Source organism: Saccostrea cucullata, unplaced genomic scaffold (assembly GCF_032062105.1).
Source record: "Saccostrea cucullata isolate Sc308-1 unplaced genomic scaffold, CSIRO_AGI_Scuc_v1 ctg9416, whole genome shotgun sequence".
In the NCBI taxonomy this organism is placed as follows: Eukaryota; Metazoa; Mollusca; class Bivalvia; order Ostreida; family Ostreidae; genus Saccostrea; species Saccostrea cuccullata.
In genome coordinates, this window is record NW_026932156.1 from 4,312 (window position 1) to 24,329 (window position 20,018).

General features: G+C 34.3%; 1 protein-coding gene across 1 annotated transcript; it reads right to left on the reverse strand.

Annotated features, from left to right (window-relative positions):
* Positions 1 to 569: 569 nt before the first annotated feature.
* On the reverse strand, positions 570 to 15,230 carry LOC134234543 (uncharacterized). Its single transcript, XM_062716631.1, has 3 exons — positions 8,808 to 15,230; positions 1,362 to 1,623; positions 570 to 793 (listed from the first exon to the last, which is right to left on the reverse strand). Exons 1-3 carry the CDS (start codon positions 15,228 to 15,230, stop codon positions 570 to 572), a joined length of 6,909 nt encoding a protein of 2,302 aa, XP_062572615.1.
* Between the last annotated feature and the right edge of the window lie 4,788 nt (positions 15,231 to 20,018).

Sequence of the window (20,018 nt, forward strand, 5' to 3'; positions counted from 1 at the left end):
GTCCATGAAAATATTAATTAACTATGATAATCTCTACTTATTAAGAGAATGTAAAAAATTCTTGCTTATTAAACAGTTTAAACTCATCTCTGCTGCAAGTATTCAAAACAACAAGGGCCTGCAAATTCAGAATACACAAGGGGCGGAGCTATCACTGTCACTCAGAACCTTTTTCACACATGAGTGAACAAAGCAGTCCCAGAAAGCAGTCCCTGGGACTGCTGGGACTGCTTTTCAGAGCAGTCCCACAGCAGTCCCATAGCGGTCCCAGAGCAGTCCCAGAGCGGTCCCAGAGCAGTCCCACAGCGGTCCCAAAGCAGTCCCAGGGACTGCTTTCTGGGACTGCTTTGGTGTCAGGTTGGGTCTGGTCGGTACTGTAATACAAATCAAATTAAACATGCACAGCTCAAGTGGAATTTTATGAAAGTGCATATTTAAAACATAATGATATATTTCGTGAAATACAACTTCAATATATATTGTTTTCACTTTTCTGATATTTTAGGAAACTGAAATACTATTTAAACCTGTAGATGAGAATTATTTTTTAAAAAAATACTGAAAACCGACTATTTCATATTATAGGAGAAGGATTTTTCTACTCCATCACCCTCCACACCACGCATGACCTCTACATCTGGATACATGACATCCACACTTGAATACATGACCTCTACAACATCTCTTCCAACATCTACCCAAACACTTACAAGGGCTTTGAATCGGATGACACCTCCAAGCGCTCCCACAGATGACACATATATCTGGCAGATAGCTGTGTATTGCTTGACAACTGTATTAGGTGACATGATTTATACTATCATCCATCCTTTGAAAATAAAACTATTTCTCCATATTGGAATATAGTGTAATATTTTCTTTTAATTTATTTGCAGTTGTTGTGGTTAGCGTTGTTAGCTTGTCTGCATTCCTTATTAGAAAATTTAGACAAAGACATAATCATCTCTGTCATGACTCACCACTTCAAGATTTGCCAAAAGCTCATTGTGCTTAACTCGGTATATTTACTTTATTTCTCTCACTAAAAAAATATTAAAGTAAAATTAATTAATACATTTTCAGTAATTGCCATCATTCTATCAGCAGTCATGATTCTACGAAGGAAATACACTATGAGAGTATTTTTCAACAATTTCTGCCCCTGTTGTGAACAACATATAATATTTGACCGTACAGTGCATTTAGATCATTAAATGTATGTTTGTTTTTTTCTTTCCATTGTAGACCTTCTGTACAAATGTGCTATTACCATCATAAGGATCCTTAAAATCATTATCATACTCTGCCAGTTAATCGTCATTATTCGACATAGAATCATGCTTAATGTACAACAACCAAACCCAGCACACGATCAACCAAACCCAGCACATGATCAACCAAATCCAACCCGCACTCAGCCAAATCCAGTCTGCACTCGGTCAACTCCATTTTGCACTCGGTCAAATCCAGCCCGCACTCGATCAAATCCAGTTCGCACTTCATCAAACTCACCCTGCACTCAGCCACGATCAAATCTAACCCGCACTCAGCCAACTCCAGTCCGCACTCAGCCAAATCCAGTCTGCACTCGGTCAAATCCAGTCCATGTTCAACAACAACAGACTACAGAATTGCGAAGATCTCAAAGAGTGAAAAAAAATCCAGAAAGATTCAGGCAGGATTTTTTTAAGTTCTCTTTATGAGATTTACTTTTTTGATGACATTTTTTTAATGTAGTTAGATTGTTTTTTTTTCTTCTTGTTTACAATCAAATTGTATATTCTGCGATTTTTTTTAAATGTGTGACTGTAAACTTTTTTTATTTACAAGTCTTTTCACTTGACCATTTTAAAATGTTTTTACAAACTTTTATGTTGTAGAGAAAGTTCTTTTAATACATTCCAGTCATTTACATACTCATGACATTTCTTATGTTAAATTTGCAATACGCTTTAAAACCATCTGTTTTATCATTTTAGTCTAATATTAGGCAGTGTTGTTTCCTTCTCAAGTTTAAACCATGTAATATCTCTATATGATTGCTGTCCCTTTAATATAGTTTTATATTACTTATTTCACTTTATAATTAACATCAAACAAACAAAAATGAATTTAAAAAGTTTAATTTATCATTCAACTATCGGTAAGAACGAAAAGAGCTTTCAAGAAGACAGATTGAAACCAGCAAGTATCACCATCCAGGGGACGACCAAGGGCAAGGAATCAAAGGAGAACAACGGATGGCGCTGCCCAAACATCAACGTCCGCAGTCATTCTTAATGTGGCTGCACAATCCGAATTTGCCAACTCAACAGACGAATCCAATAATGAAAACGGTGAGTTAAACATTAATTTGCCAACTATCTTTGATGAAACAACACCTCAAACTTTGAATTTTACCCCTTTAGACGTAGTTGAATATCAATCATTTCAAACTCAAATACATTTTACCCACTAAGTGGTCACATTCCACTTAAACTGAAACAACAAATATGGGAGGGAAAATTCATTGATTTGGCCCTACTGTTTAAATCCGCTTAGGAATTGGCTATTCAGATGGACTCAGAGGGGGAAGTACGAATTAGGGATGGGTTAATGTGCTTAATCAAACAAGTCTAATACTTACTTAGTCTATAGAGAAGTGGACGTCCGCCTTTATCATGTTCTCCTTTTTTCTACTAGAGAAATACCGCACTAGGGCACAAAAGCTGCTAAACTACATGCGTGACATTCGTCTCGCTGCATCAAAGTTTGCGGGTTGGTTTAGGTACGATGAACATTTTAGATTAAGAGAGGCTCCCCAACCCCATTCAACATGGGGCCAAATCAATAATGAGCTTTGTTTACTTCAATCACCAATTCTTACGTCACATACAATTCAGAGCCAATACCCAAAACTTATGATCCTTTACAATCAGCAAAGCAGGGCAAATCTACAAACGAATACTCGTTACTGCAATATTTATAACAGTGGGGAAAAAAATGTCAATTCTCCCCTACTGGTACAAGATGTAGGTTGACACACGAGTGCAGCGGGACCCATCCAGCAATCACCTACTAATTACTTAGTCCCATCTAACACAAATGTATACACATTGGACAGCACTCCAATTAAATAACTCCACTGCAAACATTTTTAGAAACAAACAAAGAATTTTTGACAACTGGTTTTCAATATGGCTTATAATTACAATATACAATGGCCCTAGAAGACCCTGACAAGCAAGGAATAAAAAAAAGTGCATACCTGCACCCTGAAATTGTTCACCAAAAATCAACAAAGTATTAGATCTGCAAAGGATAGGAGGCCCTTTTCAGCGCCCTTTTTCCCAACACTTCAGATTTTACCTTTAGGACTCGTCCTCCAAAAAGAAGGGGATTTCAGACTTATCAACCACCTAAGTTAACCAATCTTAAACATACATGTACCATCCAAACTTGTTTGTCTAGCAAAATAATCACCCTTAAATCCTACAACCCCCCATTGGCCTGCTTAATTTTGCCTGTTAAGTGGCACCTGGGAGAGCATTCAGCAAAAGGCTAATTGATGCAACCATGGGCATCCGGAAGCCGCATTTAAATACGTGTTCATTCACCAGCACAAATTGCTCCCCTTAAACCAAACGATGAGCCCCAGCTTCAGCTAATGTTTGTTAGTGGTGAGAAACGTTAAACATAACGCAATCCAAATCAGTTCAATTGAAACATGGACAAACGCATTTCTTACATTCAGCAGCATTTACTTATCCAAGTTCTATGAACACTTCAGTCAGTCCTAAAATACATCCTGATCCACATCATACAAACTGCTACACAGCGATGGACAATCTGAAACTGATTTACGACATACAGTTCAGGCTTAAGCGGTCAAAGAACCATACACTTGACTGGGGGTCTGTTGATGCAGTAATGTGGCTTTTGTACGTGACGCATGACTAAAGCACCCTGTCCCAGTAAGCACCCAATTTTACATCTAAATGGTATTAATTCAATGGTATTAAACGCTACTAGGTGCAACTCCTCCGATTGTACAAAACACTTAAAAAATATTTTTACTTGGAGACAGATTTCTTTCCATAATAAACATTGCGGAGCCGTACAACTCTAATGAGAGAATTGATAATGATAAAAGTATTGGTATCTCGCCCGCTTGCATGAGCAATGGCTAAAGCGTCTGCTCTAAAGGCGAGAAGTAAGGAGTTGATCTTTATGTTGCAAAGTTCTTATCCCACCGTGGACCGTGGAGGGTCCTTCGAATGAGACCGTTTAAATCGAGGTCCCGTGTCGCAGTAGGTCTCGCACAAAAAGATCCCTCACTCCAAATGGGCCTCTCAACCGGAAAGCGGAGGCGTCTTCATACGAATAAACACTTTTTGTGAGGGACGTTAAACAACATACGATCAATCATTCTTTCATTTAACATGGACAAATTAAAGCTTTTGTTTCCTTTCCAGGGGGTGTTGCTATTCTAACTTGTCAGAAAGACATTTCCAGGTTAAATCATTTTAAATATAAAAAAAAAATATTTGCAACGGTATATTTAACTTAAGGACCCTCTCTACACAAGTGCAAATTTTTTTTCGGACATTGAGAAAAATGTATTATATAATGGAGTTAATATTGAACTTATTTAATTTTCACTGTATGGTGTGTGACATTAACCCTCAGGAAAAATGTTCAAAGACAACACAGTATCCATGAAGAAAAATCACTGTTACTTACTTCAGTAGAGAAAATACATGTACATAACACATTCAGTTAATTTATCTTGGCCTTTTAAAACGTGAAGAATACTTGAATCCATTACAAATTGAGTAATATATTGTAAATATCTATTTTAAAAAAAATAATATCTAAGAGCAGATCATTCTAACCGCAGAAAAATACCTAAGGGACCAGGCAAAATTTATCACAATGATGGGACCGGTACAAACGGGCATGGAGCGATGAATTTAGCCATCGAAGAAAACCATGGGACAACCACTTTTTTTAAGCAGTAAGTTTCTATGGGACACAAACTTTTTTCAATGACTTGTAGTACTTAACCCAAGAGAAATATTCATTTTATTTAAAACAAGAGGCCCATGGGCCTTATAGGTCACCTGAGCATCAAGCAACTTTTCAACCATTGAATTTGGTTCATATTTTAAACCAGAGGCCATGGCATAGTTACTTAATACCCATAGGGAGAGTAGAGGAAAAAATGCATTTCAAGAAATCAGTAATATTCAGCAATAATCGGTAGTGCCCCAACCCACAGGAACCCCTGACCCTGGGTTCACACATTGCACAAATTTGGAAAACACACCCTTGCTGATCATAAATGTTTGAAGACATTAATTCATTTTCAGTACATGTATATAATTGGAGCCCCGTCCGCTATGCTACTTTTGAAATTCCCAATTCTGAATGAAGGACCCTTGGTCTTCATACCTATGCATTTGAAAAAAACTTTATCTCCGTTTGTAGTGATGAATTTATTTTCTTATTCCTGAAAACCTCATGCAATAAAACTGGACACATACAAAACAAATTATATCAATTTATTAAGGTGTAAATTCATTCAGTATATAATAATGAACAACAAGTAAACTATAAAGATGTTTATAATTAATCAATAGTTCTTGATCATATCAGCAGTTTGCAATAAAAATTAATCTTAATCTAGAATCATACAATATATTAATGTGCATATATACATATACTGATTGTATATATTGGTTACATATTAATCATTGTACAACAATCACTTGTATCATCATGTCATATTTACAACATCTGCATTCAATAGTTGTGTCCAATAGCAATGTGTTTAACATTTCATAGAATGTTATGATTTAAATTATTTTGTTTAGTTTTGAAAGCCAAAAGTACTTGATTGCTAAAAATGTTTTGCAAATGTCTGAAATTTTACGATATAACAATATTCGAAGCAATTTTCACTTTTATTTACATATCATCTGAAAGAAGCAAGGTTTACCTCCCTTTACGGGCTGGCCATTGACCCCTTCTTTCCACAATACTTACCTTCAAAAAGTGCATACTTCATGTAGGTGATTTCAGACACTTACAACATTAAAAAGATATTATGACATCTAACTTGAAAAAAATAAAATAAAAAAAAAAAAAAAAAAAAAAAAAAAAAAAATTTGAGTCCATTGTACTGTAGTAAGGTTTGGGGCATGAACATGCACATTGACCCCCTTAGCATATTTTATACCAATACATTTCACTGTTATTGGACATCTGCACATGATGTAAAAAATTAACCACTGAGTTATTCTAACTTTTTCACAATATTATGAAAAGTGCATATTGTACAGACAAATTTAATGCAACCAGACAAAATGTAAAATATTTGAAATTATTAAGTACATTGTTTAAACCATCTTGCTCTGGCAATAAGCATTTCAAAGCATTGCAAAAAGAAAACAAAAAAAGTTGAATAAAAATTTTCTATATCATTAAATACTACATATATAGTGTGATTTAGTAATTTAAATTTAAAATTTGTGCAATTGAGTTAATATTGTTCATATTTCAAAGAAACAGCTGCTTTAATTCATTTATAGAACAAGTACATGTATTTAACCTTACATACCGAAAATGAAAAGAAAGATTAAAAGTTGTTCATATAATGAGATACAAAGACCATGCAGGTTTCAGGGTCATGAAACAGATCCAATATTAGACTCCATCAAGTCAAAATTTAAGTCTTTATAAAGTGAACACTACTGTGTATATGCTAAGTGACTCTTTAAAAATTACTACTAATATAAATTGTACAATGGAACTCATATTTTTCATATTTCAAAGAAATGTTTTCAGCTGCATTCATACATTTTTAGAACAACTTTTTTAACCTTACATACCGAAAACGAAAAGAAAGATTAAAAGTTGTTCATATTAGGAGATACAAAGATAAAGGTTTTAAGATCATGAAACAGAATAATGAATGTTTACTTGAGGATAAATAACACAAACTTTTTCCTTTAAAAAATTCAATTATCTTAGGTGCCTGTATCACTTAAGATGTGATATTTGTTGACCTTAACTACAAATGTTTGGCCAAGCAACATAATGTGGTGAGAAAAAAGCAGAAATGAAACTTTACTGCTCGATAAGTTTTTAATTACATTTCTATAGAAAGGAATATTGAAAAATTATCAGTGTAACTCTTCTGTGTGGGAGATAAAAAATTTGTTTATAGTATGTATCCTTAAAGATGTTAAAGAGACATGGATGTTTCTTAGGGTGACTGTGGTACTGTACTAATATGACATTTATCACAATTAAAAAATTCAAAATTGTCCATGTCGAGTTGAGAAACATTTCAGTATTAGCAAGAAATAATAAATAAAACTAAATAACAAATGATTTCTTAAATATGACTTAATTGGAATCACAGAATGTAGATAACACTATTGTTTTACATGTAACACAATGAATTAGTCTATGTAAAAAAAAAAAAGATCAACATTTTTATAAGTAATAGAGCACAAGAGTATTCAAGTCTTTTCAGATACAGAATGTTCATTTAAACATTTTATATGTCCACTGGAGCTAGTGTTTGTTTTCAGGGAGAAAACTATTCTGGATGTTTACAATGTCTATGTAGAGATACTGATAGTCACTTGTGATATTGGGTTACAAAGTAAGCAATGTAACTTTCATGAAAGTACATAATTATAATGTCATAATAATTGCAGAGTTCATCATCATTGTATAATAGCTAATAAATACTTATGCATAGTACAAGAATGCTCTCTAATATACATATCTACTACTAATATAGTAAGATTAGTCTAGCATTAATATACCCCAAAAAATTATGATTTAAATGCCCATGAGATGAAATGTTAATTGTTGAACTGTACATGTTTTACTGAAACAGATACATGTGGTACATTAAATACACAAAAATATGTAATATTCTAAAGAGTAAAAATTAACAAAATAAAACATATGTGATAGAAATAATACTTGATCATTTGTATATATTTTATCCAGACTTAATGGATCAATATGTGTGGCCACAACAGAAAACAAATGCTATGAAGAAACAATAATTAACAATCAATCAAATCTTGCAGACATACCTGTATATCATTAACATTTTCAAATAATATTATATCATTCTTATTCAAAACCTTAGGTAATTTAAACAACATTTCACTTATAGTATATCAATTAGATTATTATAGAACTGTTAGCATGTGAATTAATTTGCAATCCTTTAGGTAATAAAATTACCTCTTAAACAAAGTCGGTAACAGTTTTAAAATGCTGTTTTAAATTGTGGATTAACAATATAATACATAAATTAAAGATAAATAAGTAGACAGTACACACTATCATAAATAAACTACTGGGTAAATAATTTCATCTCATGGGCATTATAACTCTAAATCTTTTTTGTCCCAATAACTTCCATATAGCGAGTAAGTTAATCAATGCGATTTTAAATACATTTATATATATGAATCATACTGAAAGTTATTGGGACAAACAAAGTAGTTGATGAGTGGCAACCCTTGTTTTGTCCAACCACTCTTGGCAGTTTGTAAATATTTAGCTTCCATTGGAAGCTAAATATTTACATACTGCCTGTTTTGTGCTCGAGAGGGTTAATAATATTAAACAATGTAATTAAAATGCAGTTCTGTCATAGAATAGCTTGCTTAAGTCAAATCTGCAGCACAATAAATCATATTATGGTCAGACCAATAAGCCGATAGAACATCTGTTTGTAAATCAGTAAAGTTGGTAAATATTAGGTCTAACTGTGTCTTATTCTTTGTGGTTACCTTGTTTATGATTTGCACACAACCCAATTTTTCTTTCATAAAGTTCAGGAAATGTGCATATTGACCAGTACTTAAATCCAAATTAAAATCTCCCATTATCACAGTCTTTTCATCTTTGTCAACAAATGGGAGCAACCTGTTTTTCAAGGTATCGTAAAAGAGTTGAAGAGTACAAGAAGGCTGCTTATATAAAACTACACACTGTATTGGAGTATTGGATGGCATAATGGAAATTATGGAAAATTCAACAGATTTGGAAGTGAAAGACTTGTATGAAGCACACTGTAAATGATTTCTCAGATATATGACAATACCATGGTGTGGTCTGCTCTGGGAAGAACTTGCATCATTCCTGAACATTGTAAAACCCTTTAAAGTAAAGTCTTCATCAGAATCTAATTCACAAAGCCAAGATTCAGCTATACCAATAACATCTGCAGCTAAAACACTTGGGTCTGATTTTATATCAAGGAAGTGTCTGTGTAGGGATCTGGCATTGTTGAACAAAAATTTTATGTCTTTACATACTGAGTATAGTGGTGTATATGAGAGTTGCAATCTATTTTCTCTTAACCTGTCCATCTCATTATCAACAGTTTCATCTTTTGAAAGACTTTTTTCATTGAAATCCAGAATGAACAGACCATCAAGTGACCTTACTCTTGAGAGTGCAACATAATGTATATGAGAAATTTTGCGCTGCTTTGTCTGTGCTAGGTTGATTACTGCCTTTGAAAGAGTTGCTCCTTGTGCTTTGTGGATTGTTTTTCCAGCAGAAGGTTGGAGTGGAAACTGAACTCTCTCATATGTCTTCCTGTTATAAACAAATGTTCTTTTAGCTTCAAATACGGGAGTCCATGCAGTATTAACATTTGTGCTAAACAAATGCCTGTATTGATGTCTTCGTGAGATACCTATACTTGAGTCAGCAAACAGTACCCATACTATGGCAGGCCTTAATTGCGATTCTTTATATTCAATGTATTTCACAACACAGGAAGCACCATTTGTCAAACCATCTGTAACATCGAGATTTACTGATATGTCATATAGCATATCTACAGCAATAACCAAATTTGTTCTTAATTGTCCAGTAGATGCTGGGTTTTCAGGCAAGTTTTGAACTAATTTCAATTTCATTGATGCAGAAAGTTTTGTCTGTGATAACACATCTGTGTCTGCTCTAACAGTTACTTTATTTGTTGAAAGGTTTTCTATTAGATTGTTATTAAAACAATCAACAAACTTGTTCTCAATAAACAGATGAGGTGCCTCCTTAGGATAGTCTTGAGAGTCTTGCCTGATGAAACGTTGAGAAATGAGTTCCTTGTCTTCGTCTGTCATCTTGTTAACACGAAGTCTGTTTAACATTTCTGCGAATCTGAGGTCATCCTTTTGTCTCATAATTTCAGTTAGTTCATGCATATAAAAATGTTCATGCCACAAATTTTTTGCTAAACTCTGACCAGGATTAGATAGGTCTTTGAAAATCCACTTGTCTCCAACTGGTGGTAACTGATACAAATCACCTACAGCTATGATACTAATCCCACCAAAATCTTGTTTTCTTCCAGTAAGTTGTTGAAGTCTATCATTTATAAATGACAACATATTATTCCCTACCATTGAAATTTCATCTATTATTACAACTGACAAATTCCGGTACTTTGTCCTAAATGAGTTCAGTTCATCTGCACTCATGTGCTGCTGAGTTTGATACATTTTTCTGTGAAATGCTGATGCAATAGTAGTCCCTTTGATGTTGTATGCAGCTTTGCCAGTGTGAGCACAAAGTAATATTCTGGTGTCATCAGGGTTTTCACCTTCTTTTGAGTACAGTATTCTGTGTAATGTTTGAAAAATGGCATCAATAACCACTGATTTTCCTGCACCAGCTCCACCAGTTAGAAAAGCATATAATGGTTCATCTCTGGTTTGAATCCAGTTAGTTACATGATTGTAAAATTCCCTCTGCTTAGTATTCAGGGATTGTAAAAGTTTATGATACTGCTGATCAGGAATGCGTACAGCACTCATTTCTGTTTCAGTTACTTTTGAGGACAATCCAAGTTCTGGTCCAATATCAAATTCTCTGTGTTGAACTGTATCAGGATCAAAATGAACAAATTCCTCGGATGGTTCAGAACCTATCTCTGCATCTTCTGCCTCAGCATGTTCTGTATTTGGTGCTACTGTCTCCAGATCATCAAGATCTTCTTCAGCTAGAAGCCGAGCTTGTTCTAATTCATCCACAAAATGCTCATACTGCCTTTGCTTCATTTGTATTATACTTGCTTTTTGAATGTAATGCTGTTCATAAGTTTGATGACTACCAAGTAGGTCAGCATTCTCGTTTCTCCAAGGCAGAAAGAGAAGAATTCTTTCTCTGTAATACTGTTCAGAATTTGTTTTTTGGCTGTAGCCTACATATCTAATAACTCGTTTGTTTTTTCGTCTTCTGATCTTAATCCCATTTTTCAAATGAACTAATACATCCTGATCAGTAAAAGTTTCCTGAGAATTATCTTCTGGATTATCATCATTCATTTCCTCTTGTATATCTTTTCTGATTTCTTTTGGGAAAGTCACTTCTAATTCAGACACAACATCAGCTAAACACCAATTTTCTAGCTGTTTTGGTCTTCTTGCATATCTTTGTATCATACTATCTGCCTTAATATCAGTTGAATCCTTGGGTAACTCATTCAATTCATCTTGATGTTTGAGTAAGAAAACTCGGTCTTCAGGTGGTGAGGTATTGATAAAAACAACCTCTCTACTTGCTTGTGTAAGTGGCATCTGAAGGATTAAGTAACTTGCCTCTTGTGCACTGACCTCAACAAAGTTTAAGAACTTGTTTCCAATATGTCGAACTTGTCGCTTAAGATCCATATTTCCCTCTGCGGCTTCTTGAGATGCCTTATCAAGCATTGCACTGATCCCTCTCTGAGATTTGCTGATATAAGCAACAATGTATGTGGCACATGCATAAGGATCAAGTACAAACTGAATATCTAAGTTAGCATTCCAGGCCTTCAACACTGATGAGTTATAGTAATTCACTCTCATCTCAGATGGACTTCTCTTAAGAAACAATTTAGGACCTTTCAAGGAAGCTCGAATACATTTTATATACTCATCCTCACACATTTCTACAACAGTTTCTAAGAAAGACTCATAGTCTAAACTGCAACCATCTTTGTAATCATTCATTTTCTTCTGAATTTCAGAATACATCTTTCTATAGTGTTCAACATTAACATCCAAGGGTTCAAGAAGCATAGTTTTGGGCAAAGGTGGCAAAGGAAATCCAAATCTGCATACAGATCTACCACCCTTTTTGCAAGTTTTTGAGTGCTTATGTACTTGAAGATCTACAAGTTGCTTCATTTGAGGATTATTTTCCTGCAAACCACATGTGACATACTTATCTACATAAGCTTCAATTTCTTCATTGCTATTTTCTTTGTGCTTTGGGGCATCACTTGTCCATACCAGCATATGAATATGTGGCGAACCTCGGTTTTGGAATTCTACCCTTCGAAACACATCAGTGACAACACCTAGAGGATTATGAGGACTCTTAAGAACAGTATTGATGAAAAGTTGAACTCTGTTGTCAAAGAATCTAGCACATGTCACTGGATCTTGTTTAACTAGTTTTGATTTTTCACTCCAATTCAAATCCTCTAATTCTTCTTGTGACAGGGGTTTTCCATCTAGTGTTGCCAATGTTTTAAGCAGATCTTGCCATCTGGTATCAGCTGATGAAAGTGAGATAAACCAAGTTGGAAGACCCAATTGCCTTATCATGGCAAAAACATCTTTCTTTTTAGATGAAAGATATGCAGGAGAATTTCGAAGTGTTCTGAAAATATAATACCCTTCATTTAATCTCACAATTCTTTCCGCAGAGGCTGGATCTAAAACTTGTTCTGCAGTGATTTTCTTACCGTCTGATTTACATCTTCTCAATGCCAAGTTAACTTTGTCACTAACTTGCTTAATTTGAATTTTCTTCAATTTAAAAAAGATGTTTGGTACAGATTGTGCTGCTCGTCTATCAACACTGCGCAACTCCCACTTTGCAATATCACTGTAGTGTACTGGAACTTCTCTTTCTTCATTTTCAATTCTGCGTTGACCACAAAATATTGTTGGAAAACAGAGATATTCTGCATCTTTATCTGTAAATAAACTTATTGGTTTTTGGTTTTCTCCAGGGGCAAACACATAGAGTTTATTTGTATCAATATCTGCTTCATCTACAAGTGTATCAGAATTGCCCTGAATGCAATCATCTGAGGAAACTTCACAAAAACCATCATCATTTCCTTCTGTTTCACGATCATCACTATCATTTGAAGATCCTACCAATTCTTGTACTGTTTCCTCATTACTTTTTTCAATTTTGTCTCTCCAAGAATGGTCTATCACTATTCCTGAATTTTTATACAATTCACTATTTTTCATTAGCCATTGTAAAGCACTTATGACCACATTGGGACGAACATTTTCTGTGAAGCATGCAGATTTGTGAGATAATCTTTTCTTTAATTTCACAGCTATAGTTACATGCTCATCTATTTGTCGTGGAAGGGCATTCACAGTTGGCTGAATATCAACTGGAACATTTACAACATTTCCTTTGACCGACATCTGACCTCCTCTTGGTAATTCTCTTATTTGCATAAAAGGTATCCTTTGAGATATCAACCTCTCTTCCAGTGGGTGTAAATTTAAAGCATCTGGTTTGTCAGGCCATATCATTCCATTTTTAACTGAAAGTCTTGGAATTTTCTCATCCTTCAGAGCTGAACAGCAAGTTAAGCAAAGCCATTCTATGTCATCCACAGATCTGAACCCAGTACAGATACCCTTACTACTTACACTAAGATTAATTGTATCCAACTTCACAACGCTTTTGAAAAACCAAGTCTGATGACAACATGTGCACACATAAATTGGGCCAATTTTTACTTGATCGTGGAATTTCTTGATGCAGTCATCTAAACAATTTCCATAACATCTTTTCTTCAATAATTTGTTTTCATGGTCTTTGAATTCTGCATCAAGTCTTCTTTTAGCCTTAGAAACTTTTTCCGTCTCCCTCTCATTTTCTCTGTTATTTCTTCTACTTTGCTGTTTATATAAACGTTCCTTCTCCACCTGCTGCACATTGTCTCTTTTCACTCTTTTTGCTTCTCTTTCTGTTGATCTAAATTCTGGATTTTGCCTTGCTTTTGTTTTACTTTTCAAAGCACTTTCTCTGTCTTTCTGTTGTGTCTCTGGATTTTCTCTGGCAATTTTTTTGGCAGCAAGTTCTTTATCTTTATATTCTTTACTAAGTCTTGCTTTAGTTCTACTTTTCAAATTGCTTTCTCTGTCTTTCTGCTTTGTCTCTGGATTTTGCCTGGCAAGTTTTTTGGCAGCAAGTTCCTTTTCTTGAAAATCTTTACAAAGTCTAGCTTTAGATCTACTTTTCAAAGCACTCTCTCGGTCTTTCTGCTTTGTCTCTGGATTTTCTCTGGCAAGTTTTTTGGCAGCTAGTTCTTTTTCTTGAAAATCTTTATTAAGTCTTGTTTTAGATCTACTTTTCAAAGCACTTTCTCTATCTTTCTGCTTTGTCTCTGGGTTTTCTCTGGCAATTTTTTTGGCAGCAAGTTCTTTTTCTTTATATTCCTTACTAAGTCTTGCTTTAGTTTTACTTTTCAAAGTGCTTTGCCTGTGTTTCTGCTTTGTCTGTGGGTTTTCTCTGGCAAGTTTTTTGGTAGCAAGTTCTTTTTCTTTGAAGTCTTTACTTAATCTTGCTTTTCTCTTACTTCTTCCACACAGTGCATTGTCACTTTTCCTTGTTTCTGAGTTTTCCCTCCTTTTTCGCATGTAATTTCTCATATATTCTTTTGTATTTGCTTGTGAGCTTGACATGTTCTCTTGGAACTCAAAATACTTGTCAATTAAAGATAGTCTTTCACTTCCTGAAATGGACACCTTTGATTTTTGTGTTACAGACAATGGTTGTATCTCAAACTGATTTATCATTGAAATATTGCAACTTTGATAAAATGCAAACAAGTAATCCACAAGTTGATCAATATCACTGAAAGTAATTTTAACAGCTCTACCATCTGCAGATGAGAGACCATCCTCTCCATGGGAATGTGAATCAAAAAATACAGGAGAGTTCTCTTCATTCAGATATATTGCAGAGCAAATTCCTCCAACAATAATTAATCCCTGCTTGTACCTTAAAAAGAGCAACTCAATGCCTTCTTTCAAATTATTACTTTGACATGATTGATCCCAACTGATATGAGTCAGTGTTCCATAAATTTCTTCAAAATAGCATATTTCATACTGGTTGTCATTGACGTACACAGACTTGATTTTGTGAAACCTCGGAAGTTCTTGAAATTGTAGCATTTTTGATACAAATTGAACAGATGATTGTAATTCTGCGATTCTGACTCTAAATAAATCATCTCCAGCAAACAATACGCCATCAAGTTGTACTGAAGTAGATGTATTTTGCAGAATGATGGACATCAAAGCATTGCATGTGCACTGAACTCCTCGTGAAAAAGCTGGAAACAAATTACTAGATTGATTAATTGTTCCAAATAATTTTGTTATAGGCAATGTTTTCTCATTGATAGGCATGCATGTTTCTAAAGGCAAACTGGTGGAGTTTATAGTGCCCAAAGGCAAATTAGTAGCCGAGTTTGTAGAGCCTGAAGGCAAATTGGTAGCATAGTTTGTAGAGCCTGAAGGCAAATTGGTAGCATAGTTTGTAGAGCCTGAAGGCAAATTGGTAGCATAGTTTGTAGAGCCTGAAGGCAAATTGGTAGCATAGTTTGTAGAGCCTGAAGGCAAATTGGTAGTATAGTTTGTAGAGCCTGAAGGCAAATTGATGGCATAGTTTGTCAGATAAAAAATGAATGATTACAAAGATGGTTGCAGTTTAGACTATGAGTCCTTCTTAGAGACTGTTGTAGAAATGTGTGAGGATGAGTATATAAAATGTATTCGAGCTTCCTTGAAAGGTCCTAAAGTGTTTCTGAAGAGAAGTCCATCGGAGATGAGAGTGAATTACTATAATGCATCAGTGTTAAAGGCCTGGAATGCTAACTTAGACATCCAGTTTGTACTTGATCCTTATGCATGTGCCACATACATTGTTGCTTATATCAGCAAATTTCAGAGAGGAATTAGTGGAATGCTTGATAATGCATCTCAAGAAGCTGCAGAAGGAAATATGGATCTTAAACGACAAGTTCGACATATTGGAAACAAGTTCTTAAACTTTGTTGAGGTCAGTGCACAAGAGGCAAGTTACTTAATCCTTCAGATGCCACTTACACAAGCAAGTAGAGAGGTTGTTTTTATCAATACCTCACCACCTGAAGACAGAGTTTTCTTACTCAAACATCAAGATGAATTGAATGAGTTACCCAAGGATTCAACTGATATTAAGGCAGATAGTATGATACAAAGATATGCAAGAAGACCAAAACAGCTAGAAAATTGGTGCTTAGCTGATGTAGTTACTGAATTGGAAGTGACTTTCCCAAAAGAAATTAGAAAAGATATACAAGAGGAAGTCAATGATGATAACCCAGTGGATAATTCTCAAGAAACTTTTACGGATCAAGATGTATTAGTTCATTTGAAAAATGGGATTAAGATCAGACGAAGAAAAAACAAACGAGTAATTAGATATGTAGGGTACAGCCAAAAAACAAATTCTGAACAGTATTACAGAGAAAGAATTCTTCTCTTTCTGCCTTGGAGAAATGAGAATGCTGACCTACTTGGTGGTTTTCAAACTTATGAACAGCATTACATGACAAAAAGCATGTATAATACAAATGAAACAAAGGCAATATGAGCATTTTGTGGATGAATTAGAACAAGCTCGACTTCAAGCTGAAGAAGATCTTGATGATCTGGAGACAGTAGCACCAAATACAGAGCATGCTGAGGCAGAAGATGCAGAGATAGGTTCTGAACCATCTGAGGAATTTGTTCATTTTGATCCTGATACAGTTCAACACAGAGAATTTGATATTGGACCAGAACTTGGATTGTCCTCAAAAGTAACTGAAACAGAAATGAGTGCTGTCCGCATTCCTGATCAGCAGTATTATAAACTTTTGCAATCCCTGAATACTAAGCAGAGGGAATTTTACAATCATGTAACTAACTGGATTCAAAACAGAGATGAACCATTATATGCTTTTCTTACTGGTGGAGCAGGTGCAGGAAAATCAGTGGTTATTGATGCCATTTTTCAGACATTACACAGAATACTGTACTCAAAAGAAGGTGAAAATCCTGATGATATTAGAATATTACTTTGTGCTCACACTGGCAAAGCTGCATACAACATCAAAGGGACTACTATTGCATCAGCATTTCACAGAAAAATGTATCAAACTCAGCAGCACATGAGTGCAGATGAACTGAACTCATTTAGGACAAAGTACCAGAATTTGTCAGTTGTGATAATAGATGAAATTTCAATGGTTGGAAATAATATGCTGTCATTTATAAATGATAGACTTCAACAACTTACTGGGAGAAAACAAGATTTTGGTGGTATTAGTATCATAGCTGTAGGTGATTTGTATCAGTTACCACCAGTTGGAGACAAGTGGATTTTCAAAGACCTATCTAATCCTGGTCAGAGTTTAGCAAAAAATTTGTGGCATGAACATTTTTATATGCATGAACTAACTGAAATTATGAGACAAAAGGATGACCTCAGATTTGCAGAAATGTTAAATAGACTACGTGAAAACAAGATGACAGATGAAGACAAAGAACTCGTATCTCAACGAATCATCAAGCAAGACTCTGAAGTCTATCCTAAGGAGGCACCTCATCTGTTTATTGAGAACAAGTTTGTTGATTGTTTTAATAACAATCTTATAGAAAACCTTTCAACAAATAAAGTAACTGTAAGAGCAGACACAGATGTGTTATCACAGACAAAACTTTCTGCATCAGTGAAATTGAAACTAGTTCAAAACTTGCCTGAAAACCCAGCATCTACTGGACAATTAAGAACTAATTTGGTTATTGCTGTAGATATGCTATATGACATATCAGTAAATCTTGATGTTACAGATGGATTGACAAATGGTGCTTCCTGTGTTGTGAAATACATTGAATATAAAGAATCGCAATTAAGACCTGCCATAGTATGGGTACTTTTTGCTGACTCAAGTATAGGTAATTCACGAAGACATCAATACAGGCATTTGTTTAGCACAAATGTTAATACTGCATGGACTCCTGTATTTGAAGCTAAAAGAACATTTGTTTATAACAGGAAGACATATGAGAGAGTTCAGTTTCCACTGCAACCATCTGCTGGAAAAACAATCCACAAAGCACAAGGAGCAACTCTTTCAAAGGCAGTAATCAGCTTAGCACAGACAAAGCAGCGCAAAATTCCTCATATACATTATGTTGCACTCTCAAGAGTAAGGTCACTTGATGGTCTGTTCATTCTGGATTTCAATGAAAAAAGTCTCTCAAAAGATGAAACTGTTGATAAAGAGATGGACAGGTTAAGAGAAAATAGATTGCAACTCTCATATACACCACTATACTCGGTATGTAAAGACATAAAATTTTTGTTCAACAATGCCAGATCTCTACACAAACACTTCCTTGATATAAAATCAGAACCAAGTGTTTTGGCTGCAGATGTTATTGGTATAGCTGAATCATGGCTTTGTGAATTAGATTCTGATGAAGACTTTACTTTAGAGGGTTACACAATGTTCAGGAATGATGCAAGTTCTTCCCAGAGCAGACCACATCATGGTATTGTCATATATCTGAGAAATCAATTTCAGTGTGTTTCATACAACTCATTTACTTCCAAATCTGTTGAATTTTCCATCATTTGGATTATGCTCTCCAATACTCCAGTACAGTGTGTAGTTTTGTATAAGCAGCCTTCTTGTACTCTTCAACCTTTGTACGATACCTTGAAAAACAGGTTGCTCCCATTCGTCGACAAAGATGAAAAGACTGTGATAATGGGAGATTTCAATTTGGATTTAAGTACTGGTCAATATGCACATTTCCTGAACTTTATGAAAGAAAAATTGGGTTGTGTGCAAATCATAAACAAGGTAACCACAAAGAATAAGACACAGTTAGACCTAATATTTACCAACTTTACTGATTTACAAACAGATGTTCTATCATCTTATTGGTCTGACCATAATATGATTTATTGTGCTGCAGATTTGACTTAAGCAAGTTATTCTATGACAGAACTGCATTTTAGTTACATTGTTTAGTATTATTAACCCTCTCGAGCATAAAACAGGCAGTATGTAAATATTTAGCTTCCAGTGGAAGCTAAATATTTACAAACTGCCAAGAGTGGTTGGACAAAACAAGGGTTGCCACTCATCAACTACTTTATTTGTCCCAATAACTTTCAGTATGTTTATATATATATATATAAATGTATTTATATATAATATATATATATATTGATTAAATTAACTTATTTGCTATTTGGAAGTTATTGGGACAAAAAAGATTTAGAGTTATAATGCCCATGAGATGAAATTATTTACCCAGTAGTTTATTTATGATAGTTTGTACTGTCTACTTATTTATTTATCTTTAATTTATGTATTGTATTGTTAATCCACAATTTAAAATCCACAACAGCATTTTAAAACTGTTACCTATTTGGTATAAGAGGTAATTTTATTACCTAAAAGATTGCAAATTAATTCACATGCTAACAGTTCTTTAATAATCTAATTAATATACTATAAATGAAATGTTGTTTAAATTACCTAAGATTTTGAATAAGAATGATATGAATATTATTTGAAAATATTAATGTCTGATATACAGGTATGTCTGCAAGATTTGATTGATTGTTATAATTATTGTTTCTTTATAGCATGTCTTCTGTTGTGGCCACACATATTGATTCCATTAAGTCTGGATAAAATTACAATTGATCAAGTATTATTTCTATCTCGTATGTTTTATTTTGTTAATTTTTACTCTTTACAATATTACATATTTTTGTGTATTTAATGTACTACATGCATCTGTTTCAGTAAAATGTGTTCAGTTAAACAATTAACATTTCATCTCATGGGCATTTAAATCATCAATTTTTGGGGTATATTATAATCTTACTTTAGTAGTAGTAGATATATTAGA